General features: G+C 43.8%; 1 protein-coding gene across 1 annotated transcript; it reads right to left on the reverse strand.

Moving 5' to 3' along the window:
* Window positions 1–9,606: 9,606 nt before the first annotated feature.
* On the reverse strand, window positions 9,607–23,803 carry LOC144599815 (interferon regulatory factor 1-like). The gene is made up of 10 exons (XM_078411062.1): window positions 23,692–23,803; window positions 21,442–21,543; window positions 19,810–19,909; window positions 18,161–18,328; window positions 17,425–17,474; window positions 16,857–16,989; window positions 16,095–16,232; window positions 14,402–14,436; window positions 12,702–12,876; window positions 9,607–10,823 (listed from the first exon to the last, which is right to left on the reverse strand). The coding sequence occupies exons 2-10, from the start codon at window positions 21,526–21,528 to the stop codon at window positions 10,717–10,719; spliced, it is 993 nt and encodes a 330-aa protein (XP_078267188.1). The 5' UTR covers window positions 21,529–21,543; window positions 23,692–23,803; the 3' UTR covers window positions 9,607–10,716.
* Between the last annotated feature and the right edge of the window lie 1,252 nt (window positions 23,804–25,055).

Raw genomic sequence — 25,055 nt, forward strand, 5'->3', positions numbered from 1 at the left:
TGAGAATCTGTAGAATTCTCTACCACAGAGGGCAGTGGAGGCCAATTCAGTGGATGTATTCAAGAGAGAGTTGGATATAGCTCTTGGGGCTAATGGAATCAAGGGATATGAGGAGAAAGCAGCAATACTGGTTCCTGATTCTGGATGATCAGCCATGACCATATTGAATGGTGGTGTTGCTTGAATGGCCTACTGCACCTATTTTCTATATTTCTAACTCCTCCTGGGTACACACCATTAAACTCCCCTTCCCATTCCCACCCACCTTTCTGTTTCCATCCTCCTACACTGCCAAGGTGAGGCCAAACACAAACTAGAAGACCAATACTTTCATATTCCACCAGGGTAGTCCACAACCCAATGGTATGTAGGAATATTGAGTTTTCCAATCTCAGGTAACCCACACCTCCTGTAGAAGCAAGGAACTGCAGTTGCTAGTTCACAGAAAAGGACACAAAAGTTCTGGAGTAACTCAGCGAGTCAGGCAGCATCTCTGGAGAACATGGATGGGTGACATTTCAGGTCAAAACCTTTCTTCAGACTTGAAGCAGTCTGAAGAAGGTTCCTGATCCAAAACATCATCGATTAGTCTGAAGAAAGGTCCCGACCAGAAACATCATCTATCCATGTTCTTCTTAAATGCAGCTTGGCCCACTGAGTTACTCCAGCACTCTGTGTCCTTTTCTCTAACCCATACATCAGTGTTTCTCTCTCCTTTTGATCCACCTGGGTCTGTCACCCCCTTTTATCAAAGCCCTCCCTGTCACCCAGTCGCATGCCCCTCCCCTACTCCGTTCCATCTGTCTATCGCCCAAGATGGACACAAAATGCTGGAGTAACTTAGCGAGTCATGCAGCATCTTTGGAGAAAAGGAATAGGTGACTTTTGGGTTGAGATCCTTCTATCACCCACACACATACTTACTTGGGTCCCTTACTCCTTCTCCTAACAGGTTCCACCTGACCAGCATCTTTCCTTTATCTGGTACCACTTATTTTCTTCCATGCTTATTTGATTCAGTTTCTGCAGCCTCTTGTGTCGCCACTTATCACCTTCCAACTTATGTCTTTATCTCTGGTTTCCACTCCCACCACTGGGTTCAGTTCAGTTTCTTGTCACGTGTACCGAGGTACAGTGAAAACCTTTTGTTGTGTGCTAACCAGTCAGCAGAAAGACAATGCATGATTACAATCGATCCAATTACACGATAAGGGAATAACATTTAGTGGCAAGATAAAGCCAGCAAAGTCCAATCAGTCCGAGGGTCACCAAAGAGGTAGATCGTAGTTCAGCACTGCCCTCTGATTGTGGTAGGATGGTTCAGTTGCCTGATAACAGCTGGGAAGAGACTGTCCCTGAATCTGGAGGTGTGCGTTTTCATACTTCTATACCTTTCACCTCATGGGAGAGGAGAGAAGAGTTAGTGTCTAGAGTGCGAATCGTCCTTGATTATGCCTTGCCTACTAGGCAGCGTGTGGAATCGATGGAAGGGAGGTTGGTTTGTGTGATGGTCTGGGCTCCATCAATCTCTTTCCTTCTCTCCTTTTCTGTCTCCATGAGTCACCCACCAACCACTGTCTGCAAGCTCCAGCCCTCACCTGCTCTCACCTGGTTCCAACTGTTCATAATATCTCTCCTCTCCTGGTTCCATCAATGGACTATCAGTCCCTGCTTCACCCTTCCCTTTCTCCTCTCAGGGCCCATTTCCATGCTGTTCGACTCTATGACTAATTTGTGCTTTTTCCACATGCCGCCTCCTCCATAGTTTTAAGTGTGTTGTGCCATGAGTTTCCAAATTAAGTTTACTTGGTATTGTGCATACCTGTTGATTGACATAGGCACCTCGTGGAGTGTGACTTGAAGCCAGGGTTTCTGACTCAGTGGCTGGTGCTATTAATGAGTCAGGCTCAGCCGACCAAGACAAAATAGTACGTAACATTTATGTTTTACGAATTGGCAATCTGGAGGCTTAAACAAAATAAAATCAGTGAGGATTAGTGAACACGAGGATTAGGGCAGCACGGTGGTGCAGCGGTAGAGTTGCTGCCTTACAGCGCTTGCAGCGCCAGAGACCTGGGTTCGATCCCGACCATAGGTGCTGTCTGTAGTTTGTACGTTCTCCCCGTGACCGTGTGAATTTTCTGGAGATCTCCGGTTTCCTCCCGCACTCCAAAGACGTGCAGGTTTATAAGTTAATTGGCTTCGGTAAAATTGTAAATTGTCCCTAGTGTGTGTAGGGCTGTGTTAATGTGCGGGGATCGCTGGTCGGTGCGGACTCGGTGGGCCGAAGGGCCTGGTTCCGCGCTTTATCTCTAAACTAAACACAGCGTGGCACAGCTTGTAGAACCACTGTTTCACAGCGCCAGAGACCCAGGCTCAATCCAGACCGGGTGCTGTCTGTGTGGAGTTTGCAGGTTAGGTTTATTATTGTCACGTGTTCCAAGGTACAATAGACAATAGACAATAGGTGCAGGAGTAGGCCATTCAGCACTTCGAGCCAGCACCGCCATTCAATGCGATCATGGCTGATCACTCTCAATCAGTACCCCGTTCCTGCCTTCTCCCCATACCCCCTCACTCCGCTATCCTTAAGAGCTCTATCCAGCTCTCTCTTGAAAGCATCCAACGAACTGGCCTCCACTGCCTTCTGAGGCAGAGAATTCCACACCTTCACCACTCTCTGACTGAAAAAGTTCTTCCTCATCTCCGTTTTAAATGGCCTAACCCTTATTCTTAAACTGTGGCTCCTTGTTCTGGACTCCCCCAACATTTGGGAACATGTTTCCTGCCTCTAATGTGTCCAATCCCCTAATTATCTTATATGTTTCAATAAGATCCCCCCTCATCCTTCTAAATTCCAGTGTATACAAGCCCAATCGCTCCAGCCTTTCAACATACGACAGTCCCGCCATTCCGGGAATTAACCTAGTGAACCTACGCTGCACGCCCTCAATAGCAAGAATATCCTTCCTCAAATTTGGAGACCAAAACTGCACACAGTACTCCAGGTGCGGTCTCACCAGGGCCCGGTACAACTGTAGAAGGACCTCTTTGCTCCTATACTCAACTCCTCTTGTTATGAAGGCCAACATTCCATTGGCTTTCTTCACTGCCTGCTGTACCTGCATGCTTCCTTTCAGTGACTGATGCACTAGGACACCCAGATCTCGTTGAACATCCCCTCTTCCTGTGTGTACTGTGAAAAGTTCTGTTTTGCATGCTAGCCAACCAAACATACATAGATACAATCAGGTCTAACAGAATATAGTTCACAGCTTTGTAGCGCATCAGTTCACAATGGGGTGGAAGTAGATAGAAAATGTAGTTTATTTGGGAGAAAAGTGAATGAGGAATTCCAAGCCATTAGTAGATATAAATGGATTTGGATCATTAGAAATTGTTAGCATACTTCAATCTGAAAGGCTTAGAGTCCAACAGATAACAATGTATTAGATTCAGAGAGCGAGGTTTGGCCCATATCCCTCTAAACCTGTCCCATCCATATATCTGTCTAATTGTTTCTTAAATGCTGCGATAGAACCTGCCTCAACTACTTCCTCTGGCAGCTTGTTTCATACACCCACCACCCTTTGTGTGAAAAGGTCACCCCTCAGATTCCTATTAAATCTTTCCCCTTCACCTTAAACCTATGTCCTGTGGTTCTCGATTTCCCCTCCTCTGAGCAAGCGACTCTGTGCGTTCAACCGATCTATTTCTCTCATGATTTTATACACCTCTATAAAATGTATTCTATTTGTATACAATTGTCAATGCCCAGTAACTATGTAAAATGGCATTGTATAAAACATGATTATCTAACATGCATTCTGTGTTTCAACAGGAGCTGTGGAGTATCCACAACGTACAGACAGGGCTGGTCTACTGCATTCAGCTTCAGTGAAGACACTCTTGACTTCTCTACTGAGAAGAACAGCACTGGTTCTACAAGAATGAGCAAGAGATCCAAGAGTCAAAGGAGTGTGGTCCTGGATTGGAAGCGGATGGGAAAGGGAACAACTCTTCAGGCACCTGGAAGCTGAGCTTCAGCAGAAATCCAGTGAGCTAAGGAACAGAAGATTGATAGGGAAAGCACAGAAACCCCAGGTCCACACCCTTATTGTTCATGTTAGAGAAAAGGAGGACATGCCATGGGATCTGAAGCACACTCCAGTCAAGGCTACACGCAAGAAAGCGAGTGATCTGACTGTAATAACCACAGAGGGAACTGTGGACTTGAATCTCAAGCTCTCTCTGTTCATCACTATTCCTTGGTGCCATACCATTTATTGTATATATATTTATTGTATTTATTGTATATATCCTAATTTGGTGTCAGAGAGTCATACAGCACGGAGACTGGCCCTTCGGCCCAACTCATGCTAGTCACATTTGCCCACCTATGTCCTATATCCCTCTAAATTTCCCTTCCATTGACGCCATCTACACTTCACGTTGCCTTGGCAAGGCCACTAGTATAATCAAGGACAAGTCTCACCCCATCACTCCCTCTCCTCACCTCTCCATCAGGCAAGAAGTATAGATGTGTGAAAATGCACAACTCCAGATTTAGGGAAAGCTTCTTACCAACTACTATCAGGTAACTGAACCATCCTATCACCAATTAGAGTGCAGTCCTGAGCCACTTTGTACCTCATTAATCAGACTTTACTGGACTTTATTTTGCACTAAACCTTATTCCCTTCATCATGTATCTGTACACTGTGGATGGCTCGACTGTAATCATGTATAATCTTTCAGCTGACTGGTTAGCACGCAACAAAAGCTTTTCACTGTACTTTGATACATGAGGCAATAAACTTACTTAACTCGTTTTAGTGTTAAAATCGTAAATTTATCTTCAATCTACAGTGGAATAAAATTTAACTCAATTTAATCAAATCAAGGCAGTAACATTTCTTAGCAAGAAAAACTCTTAGTATGGATAATTAGTACCAGTTATTAAGGATGATGGAGCACCTGGTTACAAACAATTTCAATTTGAGAATTAAACGCTGTTACACCTTTAATTTCTCAGATTGGGTGCAGTTTCATAGGTTGAGATAATGTAATGAAAACTAGTGGTTTTGATTAACCTTTAACATGCAAATACAATAACAGTCTTCTGGATATTGAAGTTCAATTATTAAATGAAAAATTAAACAATTCCCTCTCTTTCATGTAGATGAAGCCAGAATATATTTAGAGGGTGTGATTTCATGCTGGTTATTATGTTGATATGATATGTACTTTGTACCTGTGACTTAACCTGTATGTCCATTACCTGAGCTATTTTGCTCCAACTCACCGGAAGACTTTCACTTGATGGATGATTTGCTTAATGTGACACTCTGTAAACTGCCTGACAACTTCAAATAAATATTTTCTCTGCCAACATGTTACTGCTCTGACCTCTCTGTTATGAATAAGGGACCACTTGATTGTCTGACCAGCTATGACCTGTCAACCTCTTGGGAGGTCATTTAGTGCATCTGATGTCTGCCAGTTTCCAACAGTTCAACCCCATCAATCTGTGCGACACGGTGGCGCAGTGGTAGAGTTGCTGCCTTACAGCACCACAAACCCAGGTTCGATCCTGACCATGGTTGTGTAGGAAAATAACTGCAGATGCTGGTGCAAATCGAAGGTATCACAAAATGTTGGAGTAACTCAGGGTCGGGACACTTCCTCAGACTGATGTCAGTGGGGGTGGGACAAAGAAAGGATATAGGTGAAGACAGGAAGACAGTGGGAGAACTGGGGAGGGGGAGGGGAAGAGAGGGACAGAGGAGCTATCTAAAGTTAGAGAAGTCAATGTTGATACCGCTGGGCTGTAAGCTGCCCAAGCGAAATATGAGGTGCTGTTCCTCCAATTTGCGGTGGGCCTCACTATGACACTAGAGGAGGCCCATGACAGAAAGGTCAGACTGGAAGTGGGAGGGGGAGTTGAAGTGCTCAACCACCGGGAGATCAGGTTGGTTAAGGTGGACTGAGCGAAGGTGTTGAGCGAAACGATCGCTGAGCCTGCGTTTGGTCTCGCCGATGTAGAGAAGCTGACATCTGGAACTGAGCAAAACGATCGCCGAGACCACGGGTGCTGTCGGTATGGAGTTTATACGTCCTCCCACATTCCAAAGATGCTCAGATTTGTTGGTTACTTGGCTTATTTGCAATGTGGAAGGAAACCACTGATGCTCTAAAGCTTTGCAGCCACAGGGGCAGCATGCAAACCCGACACAAGTTCGGGTCAAACCTGAAGCACTGGAACTTGAAGGCAGTCACGCTAGCTGTTCCACAACTGTGCCACCCTTATTCTTCCATCAACAGCGAAGTCAATTCAGTGGGAATGTATCATGTTGTAACATGATTGCGATCACAACAGTCAAGCTGATGGGTTGGGTTGTCCACAAAGAACATCTTTCTGAACAATAGGGACGAGCCATGAAACTGAGATATAACAACATGCTAAAAATATGAAAACATATTTCCTACGTGCATTGTGAGTGCGATGTTTATGTGCAATAATACCTTGTTTCGGACAGTAGGGATATCCCTGTGATTTCTAATACATTGGAGCAACCCACAGTAAACACTGAGAATCTGTTTTGTTTTTCTTTACCTCATGCTTTCAAGACATAATTAACTGTAAGCTGGTACACCGTGTGCTTAAGGTGGTTAGTTGGTGGTTAAGCAATTTTTTGGAAGTAACTTGACTTGCAGGATAGTGCTCGCACTGGTTTCATGTCTCGTCTTGAGAAAGGTCTTTGTGCATTTTACATTTATACAATGACAGGTTGTATTAGACTTACACTTTCCTTTAGACTTTAGAGATACAGGGTGGAAAAAAGGACCTTTAGCCACACCGACCACTAACACTATCCAACACACACTGGGGACAATTTACAATTGTACCAAGCCAATGAATCTAAAAAACGTGTACATCTTTGGAGTGTGGGAGGAAACCGGAGAACCCAAAGAAAACCCACATGGTCACAGGGAGAACATACAAACTCCATACAGACAGCACCCGTAGTCAGGATGGAACCCGGGTCTCTGGCGCTGTGAGGAAGCAACTCTATCGCTGTGCCACCGAGCCGCTCCTCGGGCCCAGCTTTTTGTTAATCACATTACTGAGAAAATGCATTAGGAATATTTTTGTCCTTCAACGGCTGATTAATGTAACGCCCTCTGAGACCTTTACCAAATGGACTTTTACTCATGTATAAGGCTGATGGCTTTCAATCATCAAGGGCTTTTTATGCACAAGGTTACAGGTGTTTAGTTTAGAGATGCAGCATGCAAACCGGTCCACAAGGTCCCCATTGACCAGCCATACACACTAGTTCTATGTCATCGTACTTTCACATCCACTCCCTACACACTAGGGGCAATTTACAGTGGCCAATTAACCTACAAACCCGTGTGCCTTTGGGGTGTGGGAGGAAACCAGGCATCCAGAGGAAGCCTGCGCGGTCACGGGGAGAACGTGCAAACTCCACACGGACAGCATCCGAGGTCCTGGTAGAATATGTAGGAAGGAACGGCAGAGGCTGGGTTACACCGAAGATAGACACAAATTGCTGGAGTAACTCCACATAAAGTATATCCAGCATTTCTCTTGTGCTGCCAGGCAGCCGCTCTACCAGCTATACTACTGTGACTGCATGGGTTTCCTGCAGATGCACCATTTTCCTCCCACATCCCAAAGACAGGAGGAAGGGTACAATAATGGTAACGCTGTTGGAAATTGGGGGGGGGGGGGGGGGGGGAGGTGATGGCTGAACTTTCTTTTGTTTTTGATTTATTGTCATTGCTGAATGTTACTTGCTATCTGTAAGGCACAGTGGCTCAGCGGTTGAGTTGCTGCCTTAAGGGCTTGTCCCACTTAGGCAATTTGTTAGGCGACTGCCGGCGACTCACAGTCGTAGCAGGTCGCCGAAAAACCGGTGACTGGACCCCCACCCCCCCTACGACAAGCTACAGCAACCACCACCCAGTCGACGCCAAGGTACCGACAACCGGCGACCCAATCTTCGCGTGTAGAACGTCCACCTACGACTGCACCCACGACAGCCTGCGACCACACAGACGACAACCTACGATAACCGAAGTCAACCTACGTTCACCCGCGACAAGCTCCGACCGTGTCGGCGACAACTGAAGACAATTCACGTCATTTTGGCCTCCGGTTTTGACGCCGCGCCAGTTGACATAGGTAGCCGCCAATGGAATTCACCGTAGTCCGCACTGGCAACCTACGTCACCTGGTGACAACCTACGACAGCACCAATGTCAGGAGATGTCAAGTTACACTCATTGGCATCAAACCCACTGTCGCCGAATATTTTTCAACATTCTGAAAATCCTCTTGTTTCAATAGACAATAGACAATAGGTGCAGGAGTAGGCCATTCAGCCCTTCGAGCCAGCACCGCCATTCAATGCGATCATGGCTGATCACTCTCAATCAGTACCCCGTTCCTGCCTTCTCCCCATACCCCCTCACTCCGCTATCCTTAAGAGCTCTATCCAGCTCTCTCTTGAAAGCATCCAACGAACTGGCCTCCACTGCCTTCTGAGGCAGAGAATTCCACACCTTCACCACTCTCTGACTGAAAAAGTTCTTCCTCATCTCCGTTCTAAATGGCCTACCCCTTATTCTTAAACTGTGGCCCCTTGTTCTGGACTCCCCCAACATTGGGAACATGTTTCCTGCCTCTAATGTGTCCAATCCCCTAATTATCTTATATGTTTCAATAAGATCCCCCCTCATCCACCAAAACTCCAAATACATACAGGTTTGTAGGTTAATTGGCAACAGTAAAAATTGTAAATAGTCTCTAGTAGGATAGTGCTAGTGTATGGGGGTGATCGCTGGTCGGCACAGACTCAGTGGGCAGAAGGGCCAGATTTTGCACTGTATCTCGTTTTTAAAAGTTCAGAGATGCTGCCTGACCCGCTGAGTTACTCCAGCACTTTTAGAGTTTCGTATTAGCATGCGTAGTGAAGAAACTGGATTAAGACAGTCACAGTAACTCATGGACAACTTATTTAATTGCGATACAAGGAAAGACCATTTGGCTCCTCACGTTAGTTAAACTATTCACTTGAATAAAGGCCAATTGGTATCCCATGTTCAGCCACACACTTTAGCTCCACATCCAATATTCCCTTGGTTAACAAATATAAATATAATTTAAAATAACTCGACCAACTACAGCTGGTTTATAAAGTCATAAATGATAGGAGCAGAATTAGGCCATTCGGTCCATCAAGTCTACTCTGCTATTCAATCATGGCTGATCTACTCTATTCTTCTGCCTTCTCCCCCATTACCCTCGAACCCCTTAGGCTGCAGGAGCTTGAATGGTATCATTGTCCCACTTTCTGTGCGAAGTTTTTTGCATTTCCCCTTCTGAATGGATAATTAAGGGATTAAGTTTAAAATTACACATCTAATTTCAAAATCAGTTTCCCTCATTATCTACCGACAGAAAAATAATCTCTTTTCCTTTCAATATCCCAAAATCTTCAACTTGCCTTTTACCCTTCTATATTGCAGGAATGAATATACACCCATTTTCTGTAATCAAGTAAACATAGTTATTTAACAAAAGTATTTATTTCACAGACAGAAGCAATTAGTATAATACAAATTTAAGAACGTTCACATTGAAAAATGTAAACAAAATATAATATAGTGCTGTTCATAAACATCCAACAAATCTTTGTGAAGACACCAATTAGGTTGAGAAATCCAAACTGGGAGACATGGACATCACCACATATATGCCTGGGGGGGGGTCATTTGTGAAAGTCCTGCGCCTCTTAACCATGATTATCTCTGTACAACGTCTAAAGCAATTTGATTCCAGAGTTGGCTAAATTTTATTTACTAACAAATAAAACAGCGTTGGCAACTTTGTGTTGAGAGGTAACATAATGTAAGCTTTCGTGTAACTGAATTTAACAAAATGCAACGTTTAATTTATTTAACTATTTTAACCAGTTTTTCTTTATGATTTAAAAAAAATGTACAATTAAGTGTTGAAGAACATTTAAGATAATATCCGTACACAGTGAAAGAAAACTGTTTTGTTTGACTTATTTTTCTTCTTGGGTAGGAGATACTATTGGGGAAGACACAAAGTACTGGAGTAGCTCAGCGGGTCAGGCAGTATTCCTGAAGAGCATGGATAGGTGAAGTTTCTGATCGGACCTGACCCGCTGAGTTAATCCAGCACTTTGCGTCTTTCCTTAGTGAACCAGCATCTGCAGTTCCTTGTATCCAGATACTCCTGGGTCTTGTTCCATCAGCATTGTCTTAATGGTTTCCTGAAAAGTCTTCTCTTGCAAATCTTTCCACATTATAAATGTTCTTGTACAAGCAGAGTTCAAGGTGATGTAACTGAATGAGTAATTAAAAGCATTTGGTTTCACACAACAGCAAAAAAACAAAACAGATATCGGCCAATTACAAGAACAGCAATCTGTATCCCGCTCATATTAGATTCCATGTGTGGTGAATTATTCTTTGCATTGGCCAGAGGAATAGTTTTATTATTATTTCACTTTAGTCTTCCATAGTCCATTTAAAGTGATTTTCTTTGCTGGCTGTTGATGTATGGGAAGTCTGATAATAAATGCAATGACAGACAGTAGGGGTAAAATAAAAGTCTATGTACATTGTGACCATTGATCTATTCGGGCCATCTTGACTTCAAGTGCAACCAATAAGAGTTCCAGTTTGCCAAAATGGCTGTTCTAACGAATTCAATAGCTCCATTCCTGACCTCAGCTCCAACAGTGACCTGAACTCGTATTCACCTACAAAGGAAAAACATAACAAAATGTTAGATTTTCTGACAAATAATGCATTGTGTCAACAAAACTAGTATTTTTGTTCCTTCCTTAGCAAGGAGCTGTTATTCAATTAATCACAGTTACAGAGTACTGGCAAGGTCAAAACTGCCTTGCAGTTTGCAAACGTCAATCAACCAGTCATTGAATTGCAATGTTGTCATCCTTATCCTGGGTAGAGCGGATGTGGAGAGGATGGTTCCACTAGTGGGAGAATCCAGGACCAGAGGCCAAAGCCTCAGATTAAAAGGATGAGGAGATGAGGAGGAATTTCTTGCGTCAGAGGGTGGTGAATCTGTGGAAGTCATTACCACAGAAGGTTGTGGAAGTCAAGTCAATGGATATTTTGAAGGCGGAGATTGAGAGTTTCTTGATTAGTACGGGTGTCAGGGGTTATGGGGTGAAGGCATGAGAATGGGGTTGAGTGGGACTACCCATGATTGAGGATCCACCATGATTGAATGGCATAGACTTGATGGGCCAAACAGCCTAATTCTGCTCCTAGAACTTATGAACTTATCCACAATGCACTTGACCCCCCCCCCCGTGGCAATCAGCATTCACAGGCCTCTGGTGCCCCCATGGACACTGCGTGTTCCTTCTCCAGGGACACAAAGCCATGGACGTAGGCCTGGAAGAGGTGTGGGCCGTCGACTCGGGTACAACCCTTGACTGTTGCTTTCTGGACCCGTGAACGGCTATCTTGGCCAGGTGCAGGTGCAAACCGACAGGGATGGCATGGACTCGGTGGGCCGAAGGTCCTGTTTCCATGCTGTATCTCTAAACTACACTAAAGGACACATGTGGATGCCCCTACATTTACAGAGATGGCTGTAGCCTGCTCTCAAGGGGCGAGGAAACTTATTCTAATGCTTAGACAGTATCATCCTGAACCAGGTTCCTGGGTTTGGGAAATCCAACAAAATGGGAGTTGCTGGAACAAGTATGTAAATAGTTTGGTGCACTCCTATTTGGACAGGAGGACTAGAAAAACACACCAGAGTCCCTTCTGCAGATCTTTGTGGATTAAGCTAAACCTAAACCCACCCATATGTGTGCTCACACACCCAACAAATATTTCTGATTGCAGGATTTACCACAGCTTTGCTTTCGTTCGCTGGTCGCTGTGGCAAATTGGTGGACAGAAAAATTGAGATGAAAGAATAATGATATTGAGGCCCAGCCCTTAAATTAGACTGAAAGTTTGCATTTCATAAGACATTGGAGCAAAATTAAGCCATTCAGCCCATTGAGTCTATGCTGCCAGTCAATCATGGCTGATATATTTTTCCCTTGTCAACCCCATTCTCCTGCTTTCTCCCTGTAACATTTGACGCCATTCCGAATCATGAACCTATTAATCTCGGCCTTAACAATACCCAGTGTCTTTGCCTCCACAGCCATCTGTGGCAATGAATTCCACAGATTCACCACCCTCTGGCTTAAGAAATTCCCCCTCATTCCCATTCTAAACATATGGGGGGTTTTTCTGAGGCTGTACCCACTGGTCCTAGACAATCCCACTGCTAGAAACATCCTTTCTTTGTTCACTCTATCCAGGCCTTTCATTATCCAGTAGGGTTCAATGAGATCCCACCCTTATCCTTCTAAACTCCAAGCGAACACAGGCCCAGAGTCATCAAATGCTCCACATATCATCCCCAAGATCATTCTCGGAAACCTTCTCTCCAAAGCCAGCACATCCTTCCTCAAATATGGGGCCTAGGTTTCCCTTCATGAACATTGGGGTCAATGAATGTGGTGCTAATATTTGGCTGGAGAGGTTACCCAAGCAAAAGGGGAACTGTTTAAAAGCAGGAGATCATTAATGTTATAGTGTTTTACCTTGTAATTCTAGCCAACCTGGTTCATCAAACATCATATGCAAGGCTGTGTCTTGTTCACTTGACCGAACATCACTTGCAGTGGTATTTAGTGGAATGGTCCCCATTCCGTTGCTATAGTAACCCCTTCCTTCAATGGTGTTGCGTTCCCACGTACTGGTTTCTGGCATTAATTCCTGTGGATTTTCAAAAGGAAGATTAGCGTTAAAATAAAACACTTTAGTCAATATTTTACTCATTTTATTTCATTTTCATTCAATGAAAATATCAGCATTACTCACTATGAACTCACTACCAAGAATTTCTGAGATTTATTTTTGCTTAGTTTTAAAGATAAGATCTTTTTTTTTTTATTCCATTAGGTTTAGATTTATTATTGTCACGTGTACTGAGGTACAGTGAAAAGCTTTGTTTTGAATACTTTTCTGTCAAATCAGATAATGCTGTACATAAATACAATCAAGCCAAATTCAAGTACAATAGGTAGAGCAATGGGGAAGATACAGAGTGCAGAATATAGTTCTCAGCATTGTGAAGCATCAGTTGCAGAGATAAAGTCCAATGTCTGTAATGGGGTAGAGGTGAATCAGACAGTCCCCTAGCTCATGGAAGGACCATTCAGAAGCCTGATAACAGAGGGAAAGAGGGGAGTGGTGTGCACTTTCAAGCTTCTGTATCCTCTTCCCGACGGGAAAAGGGAGAAGAAAGAACAAGTCTTTGATTATGTTGGCTGCTTTTCTAAGGCAGCGCGAGGAGTGGCAAGTCTGGTATGTTTGGTGGATGGGGCTACATCCTCACTTCTCTATAATTTCTTGTGGTCGTGGATAGGGCTGTTCCCAAGCAGCTTAAGAAATTAAAAATTTGATGATTTAAAATTAATCTGTACAACATTTACATGGTAACTACTAAACAATGGCAAGGAATTTTATTATCCCTTTCGTAGATTTATCTTGCCAAAATTGAAGCAAATTGATCATAACTATTATGACAGGAGATACAAGGATAAGGCATTATGAAAGATAGTGTGGGGGCTATGGACCATTAACAATAATTTTTGCATTATGAGCGATGCCACATTTTGATGAAAAACACTGCTAGCATTGATAATATTTTATGCCTAAAGATTTCAGTTAATATAGCACTTGGTTTGTTTACTTGCCGCATGAATATTGTGAATGAAAAAAGATATTAAGGAACAAACACTTCATACATTACTGGTCCTTCTACTAGCAAGCAAGTGAATGTTAGAGCACTAAACAGCAGGGAGATTTCACTAAAACTATTTATTTTCAGGATGGTAATGGATAATTGAGTGTGCAGTGAGCATTCACTCTTCAAAGGGAGGGAACTTAAATAAAGACGATTTACCTTAGACTTTCCTTTAGACTTTAGAGAGAGGGTGGGTACAGGGTATGGGTACAGGCCCTTCAGCCCACCAAGGCTGTGCCACCCATGATCACCCCATAAAATTGTAAATTGTCCCTAGTAGGATAATGCTAGTATGTGGGGAAAGCTGGTCAGCTTGGACTCGGTGAGCCGAAGGGCCTGTTCCCGCGCTGTATCTCTACACTAAATTAAAAGGTGAGTTTTAAATCAATTGGCAATAACAAATTTAGTGGTCAGAGAAAAGATTGAGTCAAACGGAGACTGGCTTATGTACGACACAGAAATGCCTCAATAAAAACAGCTGAGTACACTCACCGATACGCTTTCCTCTCCCGACAAGAAGCGGTCAGCTATGAAGACCAAAATAACACATCTCAGTACACACAAATGAATTCAGCAGATGCCCAAGTAACAAAACAAGCAATTCTTATCCAACTCTTGACCCCCTTCTTCCCCCCTCCTCTCCCCCCACCCACCGTACAGTTTCATGAAGAGAAGTTCTCTTTGAAACCTTCGGGTGCTCCGGTTTCCTCCCACATTCCACAGACGTGCACGTTTATAATTGCAGGCTTCGGTAAGTTACAAAAATTGTCCCTAATGTGTGTAGGATAGTGCTGGTGTACGGGGTGATCGCTAGTCGACACGGACTTGGTGGGCCAAAGGGTCTGTTTCTGTGCCATATCTCTAAAGTCTGAAGTCTAATCTGACATATTTAACTTTGAATGGATCAGTGGCGATGATGGGACATAGTACAGGAAGGGCATTAGGAAGCATGGCGTCAGAACAACGGCCTCGCCCTTAACCACAGCAAGATGAAAGAGTTGGGTGTTGACCTGAGGAAGTGAAGGGAGAACGCAACCGTTTTTACCAATGAAGCTACTGCAGAAGAGGTCGACAGCATGGAGTTCCTTGCGTCCATATCACCAGCAGCCTAACCTGATCCCTTCACACTGATGCAGTGGTCAAGAAAGCACATCGACCCATTTACATTCTTAAACATCTGAGAAGATTCAGCATGTCCACAAGGATTTACTCAAACTTTTACAGGTGCGCTATTGGAAACTACTCTGATGGGATGTATCTCACTCAGCCTGGTGCGGCAGCTGCTCGGCTCTTGACTGCCTAAACCTGCACAGAGTGCTGGACACAGCCCAGTCCATGACAGGCTCGGCACTTCCTTCCATCCAGTCCATCTTCACAACGCTTTGCATCAGAAGACTTGGAGGTATCGTCAGGGATGCCTACCACCCTGGCCATTCCCTTTTCTCTCTTCTACCTTCCAGGAGAAGATACAGGAGCTTGGAAGTTTGGATGTCCACATTTAAGAACAGCTTTTTTCCTCACTGTTATCAGATTCCTGAACCGATCACCTCATTCACCCATCACTGCCATTGATCCTTTTGAGATGCTGCCACATGCTCTTACTCACAACTCTACCTCACTCAGCTATTCTGTTTATGGTATTTTCATACTTTTTTCTGCAATACTTTGGACTGCACAACAATCTTGCACCATTCTGCTGTTTTGCACTCATCATTGTATTTAGTGTTGCATTTATCATCACTATATGTAGACTGTTTACTTGTGTAAACTAGTTGTTGTGAACAACTTTTTGTTGTGTACAATCCAGTCAGTGAAAAGACTGGATAAAGGGAATAACGTTTAGTCATAAGTGCAAGATAAATGCATGTTTAGCGCAAGATAAAGTCCAGTAGAGTCCGATAAAAGATAGACCGATGATGACCAATGAGGGCGATGGGAGGTCAGGACCGCTCTCTAGTTGGTGAATAGGATGGTTCAGTTGCCTGATAACAGCTGGGAAGAAATTGTCCTTGTTCATTGGTGACTTGCTCAAGTTTTATAGGTCATAACAGTGTGGAAACGGGCCCTTCAGCACAACTGGCCCACGCCAACCGACATGCCCCATCTACACTAGTCCCACCTCTCTCTCAACAGTTGTGAATAAGTACAGGACAAAATTAACTGGATTTGAACACCTTGTACTAACCTGCAGGAGAGGCCAAAGGCGAGATTTGGAAGTGATACAAGTCACAAGAGCTGACAATGTGACTGTCCTCTCCCATGCCATTCGGAGTCCAATCTGTCAGTTGCTGCACTGCTGTATGTGATTCTGATGGAGCAAATTCTGTAACAGGATTTAAAGGAGTCAAGGTTCAGCACAATGACAAGTTTAACATGTTCAAGAACTTAATGTCAAATGACATTTATAAGATCATAAGTGATAGGAGCAGAATTAGACCATTAGGCCCATCAAATCTACTCCGCCATTCAATCATGGCTGATCTATCTCTCCCTCCTAACCCCATTCTCCTGCCTTCTCCCCATAACCTCTAACACCTGTACTAATCAAGATGCAGTGTCACAGGTCACTTATCAATACAAAGTCTTGGGAACTTTTAATTAAAAATTAATGGTCAATGTAATGAATCAATGTAGTGGAATTCTCTGCCACAGAAGGTAGTTGAGGCCAGTTCATTGACTATATTTAAGAGGGAGTTAGATGTGGCCCTTGTGGCTAAAGGGATCGGGGGTATGGAGAGAAGGCAGGTACAGGTTACTGAGCTGGATGATCAGCCATGATCATATTGAATGGCGGTGCAGGCTCGAAGGGCCGAATGGCCTACTCCTGTACCTATTTTCTATGTTTCTATCAAACAATTCTCTTAAAAGTCTATAAGCTACAAAAATGATGCAATGTTTTGGTGTTTTACAAAACTATCTCAAGAGACAATTTCTCCAATGATCTCACCTTCTATAGACACCGTGCTGTCGGCCACCATTTCCTGTGAAGTATATTGCTCTGTTGCAGTGTATGTGGTGTGATCAGTTGGTAATGTAATTGCTGCAGATTCTGTCACTTCTTTCTTGATCTTTGACTTTGTCTGCAATAAAGTGAGATTTAGATTTTTAGATACAGCGCAGAAACAGGCCCTTTGGCCCACCGGGTCCACGCCGCTCAGCGATCCCCGCACACCAACACTATCCTACACCCACTAGGGACAACTTTTACATTTACCAAGCCAATTAACCTACAAGCCTGTACATCTTTGGAGCGTGGGAGGAAACCGAAGATCTCGGAGAAAACCCACGCAGGTCACGGGGAGAACGTACAAACTCCGTACAGATGGCGCCCGTAGTCAGGATTGAACGCGAGTCTCCAGCGCTGCATTCACTGTAAGGCAGCAACTCTACCGCTGCACTCCCATGCCGTAGAAAGGGTTTTTTTTTGTTAAATAAAAACAATGGTAAAATATTCTATTGGGCTGAAAAGATACTTTGCAGAATAAGTTGTACACTGAAATAACCCATGTACTTACCATTTTCTTACTCTTGCTTTTTATTTCTTTGCACAACCGGGGCCTCTTTTCTGTGGAAAAAAGGAGTAAAGAATTATATACTTTCGTGTCCTGGGCCTCCTCCATTGCCAGAGTGAGGCCACACGCAAACTGGAGGAACAGCACCTGGTATTCCGTTTGGGTAGCTTACAACCCAACGGTGTGAACATTCAATTAGCTGATTTTAGGAAATACCACCCCCTTTCTTACCCCCCCCCCCCTTTCCTGTGTCCCCTGTCAGTCTGAAGAAGGGTCTCGACCCAAAACGTCACCCATTCCTTCTCTCCAGAGATGCTGCCTGACCTGCTGAGTTACTCCAGCATTTTGTGAATAAATACCTTCGATTTGTACCAGCATCTACAATTATTTTCTTACACTTCTATCACCATCAGGATATAGCTTGCCTGGCTTGTCCCTTTCCAGCACTGTATCTCTAAACTAAACCAAACTAATCTCTTATCAACCTTCCTTCCCGCCCCCCCCCCCCACCCCCCCCACGACTACAATCATTCTTAAGAAGGATCCTGACCCAAAATGTCGCCTTTCTATGTCCTCCAGAGCTAATGCCTGTCCCATTGAGTTACCCCAGCACTGTGTTTTACGAAAGAATACATCACTTTCTGTTCTGGACCTCCTCCATTGCCAGAGCAAGGTCACGTGCAAGCTGTAGGATTTGCCTATCAAATCACTATGAAAAGCAGGCAGAATTTATAAATACCTTTTTGCATTGACATAACAAGCATTTTGTACACTCGAATTGCACTGGAGCCTTTGTTAACACTCTTGTCCTTCACTTCCTCTATGTCAGGCAAAGAATTCATAGCACAACGGAAATTGGCTTTCCAAGTTTTGGGTTCAGGTTTGTCGATTCCCTGCCTGAACCTCCCTACAAAGTAAAAATTGGAAAAGATTAGGCAACTGTTGTGCGTGGGCATTTGAGTTACATTTATAAAATTGGAGATTTGACAAGCAATGTCATTAATCTTAGGAATGCAGGTCAAACATTATCTATTGCTATTTTAAAGTTCTGACCTTGAATTTTCCAAGAAAAAGTCATTCCTGAGTTTTCCCCATTCAGAATACAGTTTGCTTTTATTACAGTGAATGGGAAATGTTGTGGAATTTCTACGGCAGAAGTTAACCCAGTAGATGAAAACATCTTAAATTATTACTACATATCGTAGGGTCTGCTTTTGCAAATGTGAAACAATTTGCTAAGAATGCGATGTGAAAGCAGATCGTGCGACTAAAATCTGAAATCAGATTGCATAACATTGTAGACAGTATAATATCAACGCCGGCACATTGGCACTGCTGGTAGAGCTGCTGCCTCACAGCGTCAGAGACCCAGGTTCGATCCTGACTTCTGATGCTGTCTGTGTGGAATTTGCAAGTTCTTCCTGTGACCACATGGGTTTCCTCTGGTGCTCCGGTTTCCTCCCGCATCCCAAGGATATATGGGGTTTGTAGGTTAATTGGCCTCTTTAAAATTGTCCCTGGTTTGTAGTGAATGGATGAGAAAGTGGGATAACATAAAACTAGTGTGAACGGGTGATCGATGGTCAGCGTGGACTTGGTGGGCCAGTTTCCATGCTGTAAGTGTAAACTATATATATAGACTGGTATGTAGTCTGAAGAAGGGTCCCGACCCGAAATGTCACCTTTCCATGTTCTCCAGAGGTGTTAGACAATAGATAGGTAAGGTGTTGCCTTGCCCGCTGAGTTACTCTAGCTCACTTTGTAAACCAGTATCTCCAGTTCCTTGTTTCTACAGACACAACATCCTGGTTACAGTTAATATTGGCCTCAGATACCAATCGTCATTTGTTTTACTGTATCTCTGTAGGTGATTTCATCAGGACTGACTTGCAAAGCGAGCAACATTAGCATGGAAAACAATCAAAACTGCAAATGCTGTTGACTGGAAAAGGTAAACAGGAATGCTGAAAAAACTCAGCCAGTCTGCGTTTGGCCCATATATATCCCTGTAAACCTTTCCTATCCATGGACTAAACATGGACAGGTGGGACTGGTGTAAATGGGACACCTAGGTCGGCATGGGCAAATTGGGCAGAAGGGCCTGTTTCCATGTTGTGTGACTCTATCTTAGCCAGTCAAGCAGAAGGGGATGCAGCAAACATTTCAGGTTGAACACCCTCCGTGAACAATTCTGATGAGGGAACTTCGACCCGAAATGTTAACTGGCTTCCCTTCCCACACAAGTGCTGACCTTTTTCCAGTATTCCTATTTATTTTTGAACATTGTCATATCAAAATATTGATGGTTCACAGACTGTCAGAACTATTTATTAGACTGCATCAAGCGGCCAAGTACAATATGGTCAATGCAAGGACAATGTTTCCTACCTGTATGTACAGCCCAGTTTCTGAAAAGACAGGCATCAGTTTCCAGGTTCCATCCATGTCGAGCAGCATGTTTCCATGGAATCTGGAATATCCGCCGATCCTGCGTTTTGAAGGAATAGCAATAAAGTTGACATGATCACTTACGAAAAGTAGCGTACAAATCAAGGACAACATTTCCACTGTTGAACATTTTTGAGTGAAAGGTACAGCTTGTAAACGGGCCCTTCGGCCCACCAAGTCCATGCCGGCCCATTGGTTCTATGTTATCATAAAATAATAAGACACAAGAGCCATTCGGCCCATGGAGTCTGGACCACCATCATGGCTGGTCTATTTTTCCATCTCAACTCCATTTCTCCTGCCTTCTCCCTGCAACCTTTGATGCCCTTACTAATCAAGAACCTGTCACTCTCTGTTTTAAAAAATACCCAATGACTTGGTCTTACACATCTCACTTATACATTCTCTCCCTACACACTGGGGGCAATTGATCCTACAAACCCACACGTCTTTGGGATGTGGGAGGAAACCAGAGCACCCTAAGGAAAACCATGTGGTCACAGGGAGAACGTGCAAACACCACAGAGACACAACGCCCTGGATCAGAATTGAACACAGTACTCTGGCGCTGTGAGGCAACAGCTCTACCAGATGCGCCAATGTGCCACCTCGTAACCCAACACTAATTGTACTGATTTCACCTGTCAGGTAATTGCAGCAGATAGTAAATAAACCATAAGAGTCAGTATATCCAAAAAAGAAGCATGAATGACTTTGGGCAAAACTTTTATTACACCCCATTGATGGAATTGAGAACCAGAGGACATAGGCTTCAGGTGCAGGGGAAAGATTTAATAGGAACCCGAGAAGTAACTTCTTCAAACAAAGGGTGGTGGGTGAATGGAACCAGCTGCCGGAGGAGGTAGTTGAGGCAGGTATTATTGCAACGTTTAAGAAACATTTAGATGGGTACATGGATTATAGGATAGGTTTACAGGGATATGGGCCAAATGCAAGCAGGTGGGACTAGTTGGGACATGTTGGTCGGTGTGGGCAATTTGTGCGGAAGGACCTGTTTCTGCACTGTATGACTAAATGCTCAAAATGACTCGAAATTCTTTGGTCACCTGGACCAGTTGACCTGTAGAGAAATAATGCAAAACAAAATAACATCTTGAAAAGGCAAACGGCAGCCATATGATTTTTATAGGTAGGGGAGGAAATGCTTCAATGTCAGGAACACCATGTCTAATTTTTTTTTAACGTTAATATAACAAACCATGTCTCATTGTGCAATGCATTCGATTAGGGCGGCACGGTGGCGCAGCAGTAGAATTACTGCCTTACAGCGCCAGAGATGCGGGTTCGATCCTGACTGTGGGTGCTGTCTGTGTGGAGTTTATACGTTCTCCTCGAGACCACACGGGCTGTCTCTGGGTGCTCTGGTTTCCACCCACACTGCAAAGACGTACATGGTTGTAGGTTGATTGGCTTCTGTAAAAACTGTAAATTGCCCCTAATGTGTAGGATAATTGCTAGTGTACGGGGTGATCGCTGGTCGGTGCGGACTCAGCGGGTCGAAGGGCCAGTTTCCACGCCGTATCTCTAAAGTCTAAAACAATGTCCATTTACCTTATTTATCCAACACAATCCAGAAATTTTGTTAGAATCTATTTGTAATTCCAACCAAGGTCTCATGCGCATTCTTGCCACAGGCATATTTTCCAAGATCTCCTGGAGAAACAAAGAAAAAAGTAGTTATTAGCAGCGGCTGAGGTTCTCAATCCCAATGCTTCACATAGATTGACAATGGCCCTTGAATTCCAAGGAGGTCTTGATGAGTCAGTTGAGACTAGTGGTCAGTATTATGCAGCACGAGAAAATCCTGACACAAGAAACTGCAAATGGTGGGGTTTAGCCAAAGTGGTTTAGCAAATGGTGGTTTACACCAAGGATTGCTGGATCTCTCAGTGGCTAACCATTTCAACTCCTCTTCCCATTCCCACACTGACCTTTCTGTCCTGGGCCTCCTCTATTGCCCGAGCTAGGCCACACGCAAACTGGAGGAACAGCATCTTATATTCTACTTGGGTAGATTACATCCTAATGGTATGAACATTGAATTCTCCAATGTTAGTTAAACAACCCCCTTTTTTCTTTATACCCCACCTGGATGCATTTATTCCTTTCCCTTCCCCTTCTCCCCCTCCCCCCATTCCCTTCTGCTGTATTCCTTCATCAGGCTTCACATTTCTTTTATCCTTATCTCACACTTTCGTCTTTTCATCTCTGGCTTCTGACCAACCATCACCAGCATACGTGTATCCTTGTGTGGGAATTGGACTGCAGATGCTGGTTTACACCTTTTCTCCAGAGATGATGCCCGACCCGCTGTGTTTACTCCAGCACTTTGTGTCTATCCACCTATCACTTGCTAGGCTTTGTCCTGGTCCCATCTCTCTCTCTCTCTCTCTCTCTCTCTTTCTTCCACCTTTCTCCCCCTTGAAGAAGGGACCCGATCCTAAACGTCGCCTATCTATGTTCTCCAGAGATGCTGCCTGACCCGCTGAGTTGGGATCAGGGGGTATGGAGAGAAGGCTACTGAGCTGAATGATCAGCCATGATCATATTGAATGGCGGTGCAGGCTCGAAGGGCCGAATGGCCTACTCCTGCACCTATTTTCTATGTTTCTATGTTCCTCGGCTTGTTGTTGTGTATGGTCACACAAAGGCTACGCCTGTTGGAAACGCCTACCATGGATAGGGCGGGGAGCAAATGTTCCGGCAACGGATTTGCTAGCTGCATGGTCAAAAATGCAACAACCCAGACCCGCTCTTGTTCGCCAACATCCTTTGATTCCGACACTAGAAACTGACAAGTGCTGTGAAACTTGGCTCGGTGCAAGTTGCTCGCTGCCCCTGATTAACTCTTGCGTGAATTCCACTCACACAGTGCGTGTGAGGCGCGCCTACTGTACACTGTACCTGTGCATTGTTTGTCGCTGCTATTGAGGCCATTCGCTCTGTGATGGCTTACTGTTGCAAAATTGAGCCGAAGCATTCAAACGGCGAGTGGAGCTGGTGTGCAAGTGCGCTCTCACGGTGCCAATTAAACTGCAATGTAACCCAACGCAGCGCGGAAAGGGTGGCTTTTCCTGTCGTTATTAACATCGCGTTTCACAGCGTAACCTCAGCGGTAAACTCGGTCCCCCGCGTTACCCTCCAGCAGGATACTACCGCTCGCCAACATTCAGTTTGACCCCGCACTTAACTAATCTTTACGTTTGGATAAATCGCCAAACGTGAAACATGGCAACGTTTTCAAACTCAGCAGAATTGCAATTTATGTTTCGCTCGTAATCTGCGAAGGAGCAACCTTTAAACACAAGTAGTTCTGTGCACGTCCATCAGGTTAACAATTACATTTTTTTTAAAGGTTAAAAAAAAAAAAAAAAGTTGATTGCTACTATTATTTAACTGCAAACTTTATAAACATCGGTAGGTTCCGATATTTCTAATTGTTTCTCCACAACTTCCGCGTGCGATTTATATATATATATATATTTATATATTTATAAAGGCATCCATGTCCTAACGGACAGACATTAAATTGCAACAACTATTGTTTAGAGTTTGTGCACAGTTCTAATGTCATTGCAAGAAACTAAATAACAACAACAGACTGTAATGCAGGACTAATGCTGCATCCATTCTTAACGCAGATATAATTTAGCACATATTACTCTGGTTTTCATTAAGTTGCATCAATGCTTTTGACATTTGAAGCAGTCACTGCAAGCTTGTAAATAAAATGCACCCGGTATAACGCGACGTGAAGCGATTCCACGCTGCGTTGTGTGCGTAGAAGTTAAACGCGTCTACCTGCAGTGTTGTTGTGAGACTGGTTTAAACTCTCCAGATGCAAGGAGACCCTTCTGCAAGAACACTCCAGTCGATCTGTCGCTTCCCGGGAGGTGATCGCTGTATTAAAAATCAAAACGCGGGAATTCCCACCAACTCTCATGACAGAATTGGAGAACCAATAAGAGCTCTTGGCACCCGTCCGAAATTACTTCAGGCTGATACCATTGGTAAGGCTCTTACTCGCATCATTTCGGGGAAATCATGCTGTTTAGTCGCTTCTCTTCGAATGGGGGAAGTACGCCACCAGGCAAGGCAACCAGAATAAACAAGCATTCAAACCAGCCATGGATGTCAAGAAAATTCACATTATTTTCAGAATTACATGAGATTTTTTTTTCTATTTTCATGCGAGTTATGTCTTTTTCCAATGCACTTGGTCATAATTCAGTGCAATCAATTTAATTGTGGATTATTTGTTTGCAAAACCCTATTTCAAGACACGTTATAAAATGTCACATTATAAAATATAAGGATTTAAAAAATATATATCCTCTGATTTTTAAGATGTACATGCCTATAAATTGGTCATGTGGCGTATTGAAACGTAGCTGTGTTTAGTGTTAATGCCAAGTCAGGTACCCCATTAAAATGCACAACATTGCTCAATATCCTATTTAAAATGGCGTTCCGATGATTTACACCCAGAAGCAGCTCCTAAGTTGAGAGCTGCTCATTTCCCTGCTAGTATTCGCCCGAAGGGTCTCGACCCGAAACGTCCATCAGTCTGGAGAAGGGACTCGACCGGAAACGTCACCCATTCCTTCTCTCTTGAGATGCTGCCTGACCCGCTGAGTTACTCCAGCATTTTGTGTCTACTTTCGATTTGAACCAGCATCTGCAGTTATTTTCCTACACACACAGTTTTGTGTATCTCTTTGGGAAGCACAAAAGTTCTTGGGAAGCCTCCAGAGAATGGTGACGGATAAATGTCACAACAATAACAATCAACATGGCTGACATGGAGAAGAGATTGCAGGTAGAGAGCTCTCACATGCAGTCAAAGACACGTGCGTACGTAGAACTTTGAACAATACTACACAATGTTCATGTTAAACACAATGCCAATCTAAACTAATTTATATCTGCAAGTGATCCATATCCATACAGGGACTATCACAATATTTAAGAAACATTTAGGCAGGAAATTGGATAGGATAGGTTTAGAGAGATATTGGCCAAAAGCAGGCTGGGCCGATGTGGGCAAATTGGGCCGAAGGGCATGTTTCCACGCTACATGACTCTATGACGCTTCTTGGCAGTTCAAACAATGTTATCGATGATTAGACTCTAAACCACATGTTGATTATTTTTATGACTCTATG

The sequence above is a fragment of the Rhinoraja longicauda genome, chromosome 14 (genome assembly GCF_053455715.1).
Source record: "Rhinoraja longicauda isolate Sanriku21f chromosome 14, sRhiLon1.1, whole genome shotgun sequence".
Taxonomy (NCBI): domain Eukaryota; kingdom Metazoa; phylum Chordata; class Chondrichthyes; order Rajiformes; family Arhynchobatidae; genus Rhinoraja; species Rhinoraja longicauda.

What these genes read in the sequence shown, in the direction of transcription:
- LOC144599815 (XM_078411062.1), bottom strand. Translation starts at nt 21,528, where the DNA reads ATGCCTGTGGCAAGAATGCGCATGAGACCTTGGTTGGAATTACAAATA. An exon ending in TGTTATGTCAATGCAAAAAG is followed by an intron (nt 17,475 to 18,160) that starts GTATTTATAAAT and finishes TTTTTTCCACAG; the next exon opens with AAAAGAGGCCCCGGTTGTGC. An exon ending in AAAGCAAGAGTAAGAAAATG is followed by an intron (nt 16,990 to 17,424) that starts GTAAGTACATGG and finishes ACTTTATTGCAG; the next exon opens with ACAAAGTCAAAGATCAAGAA.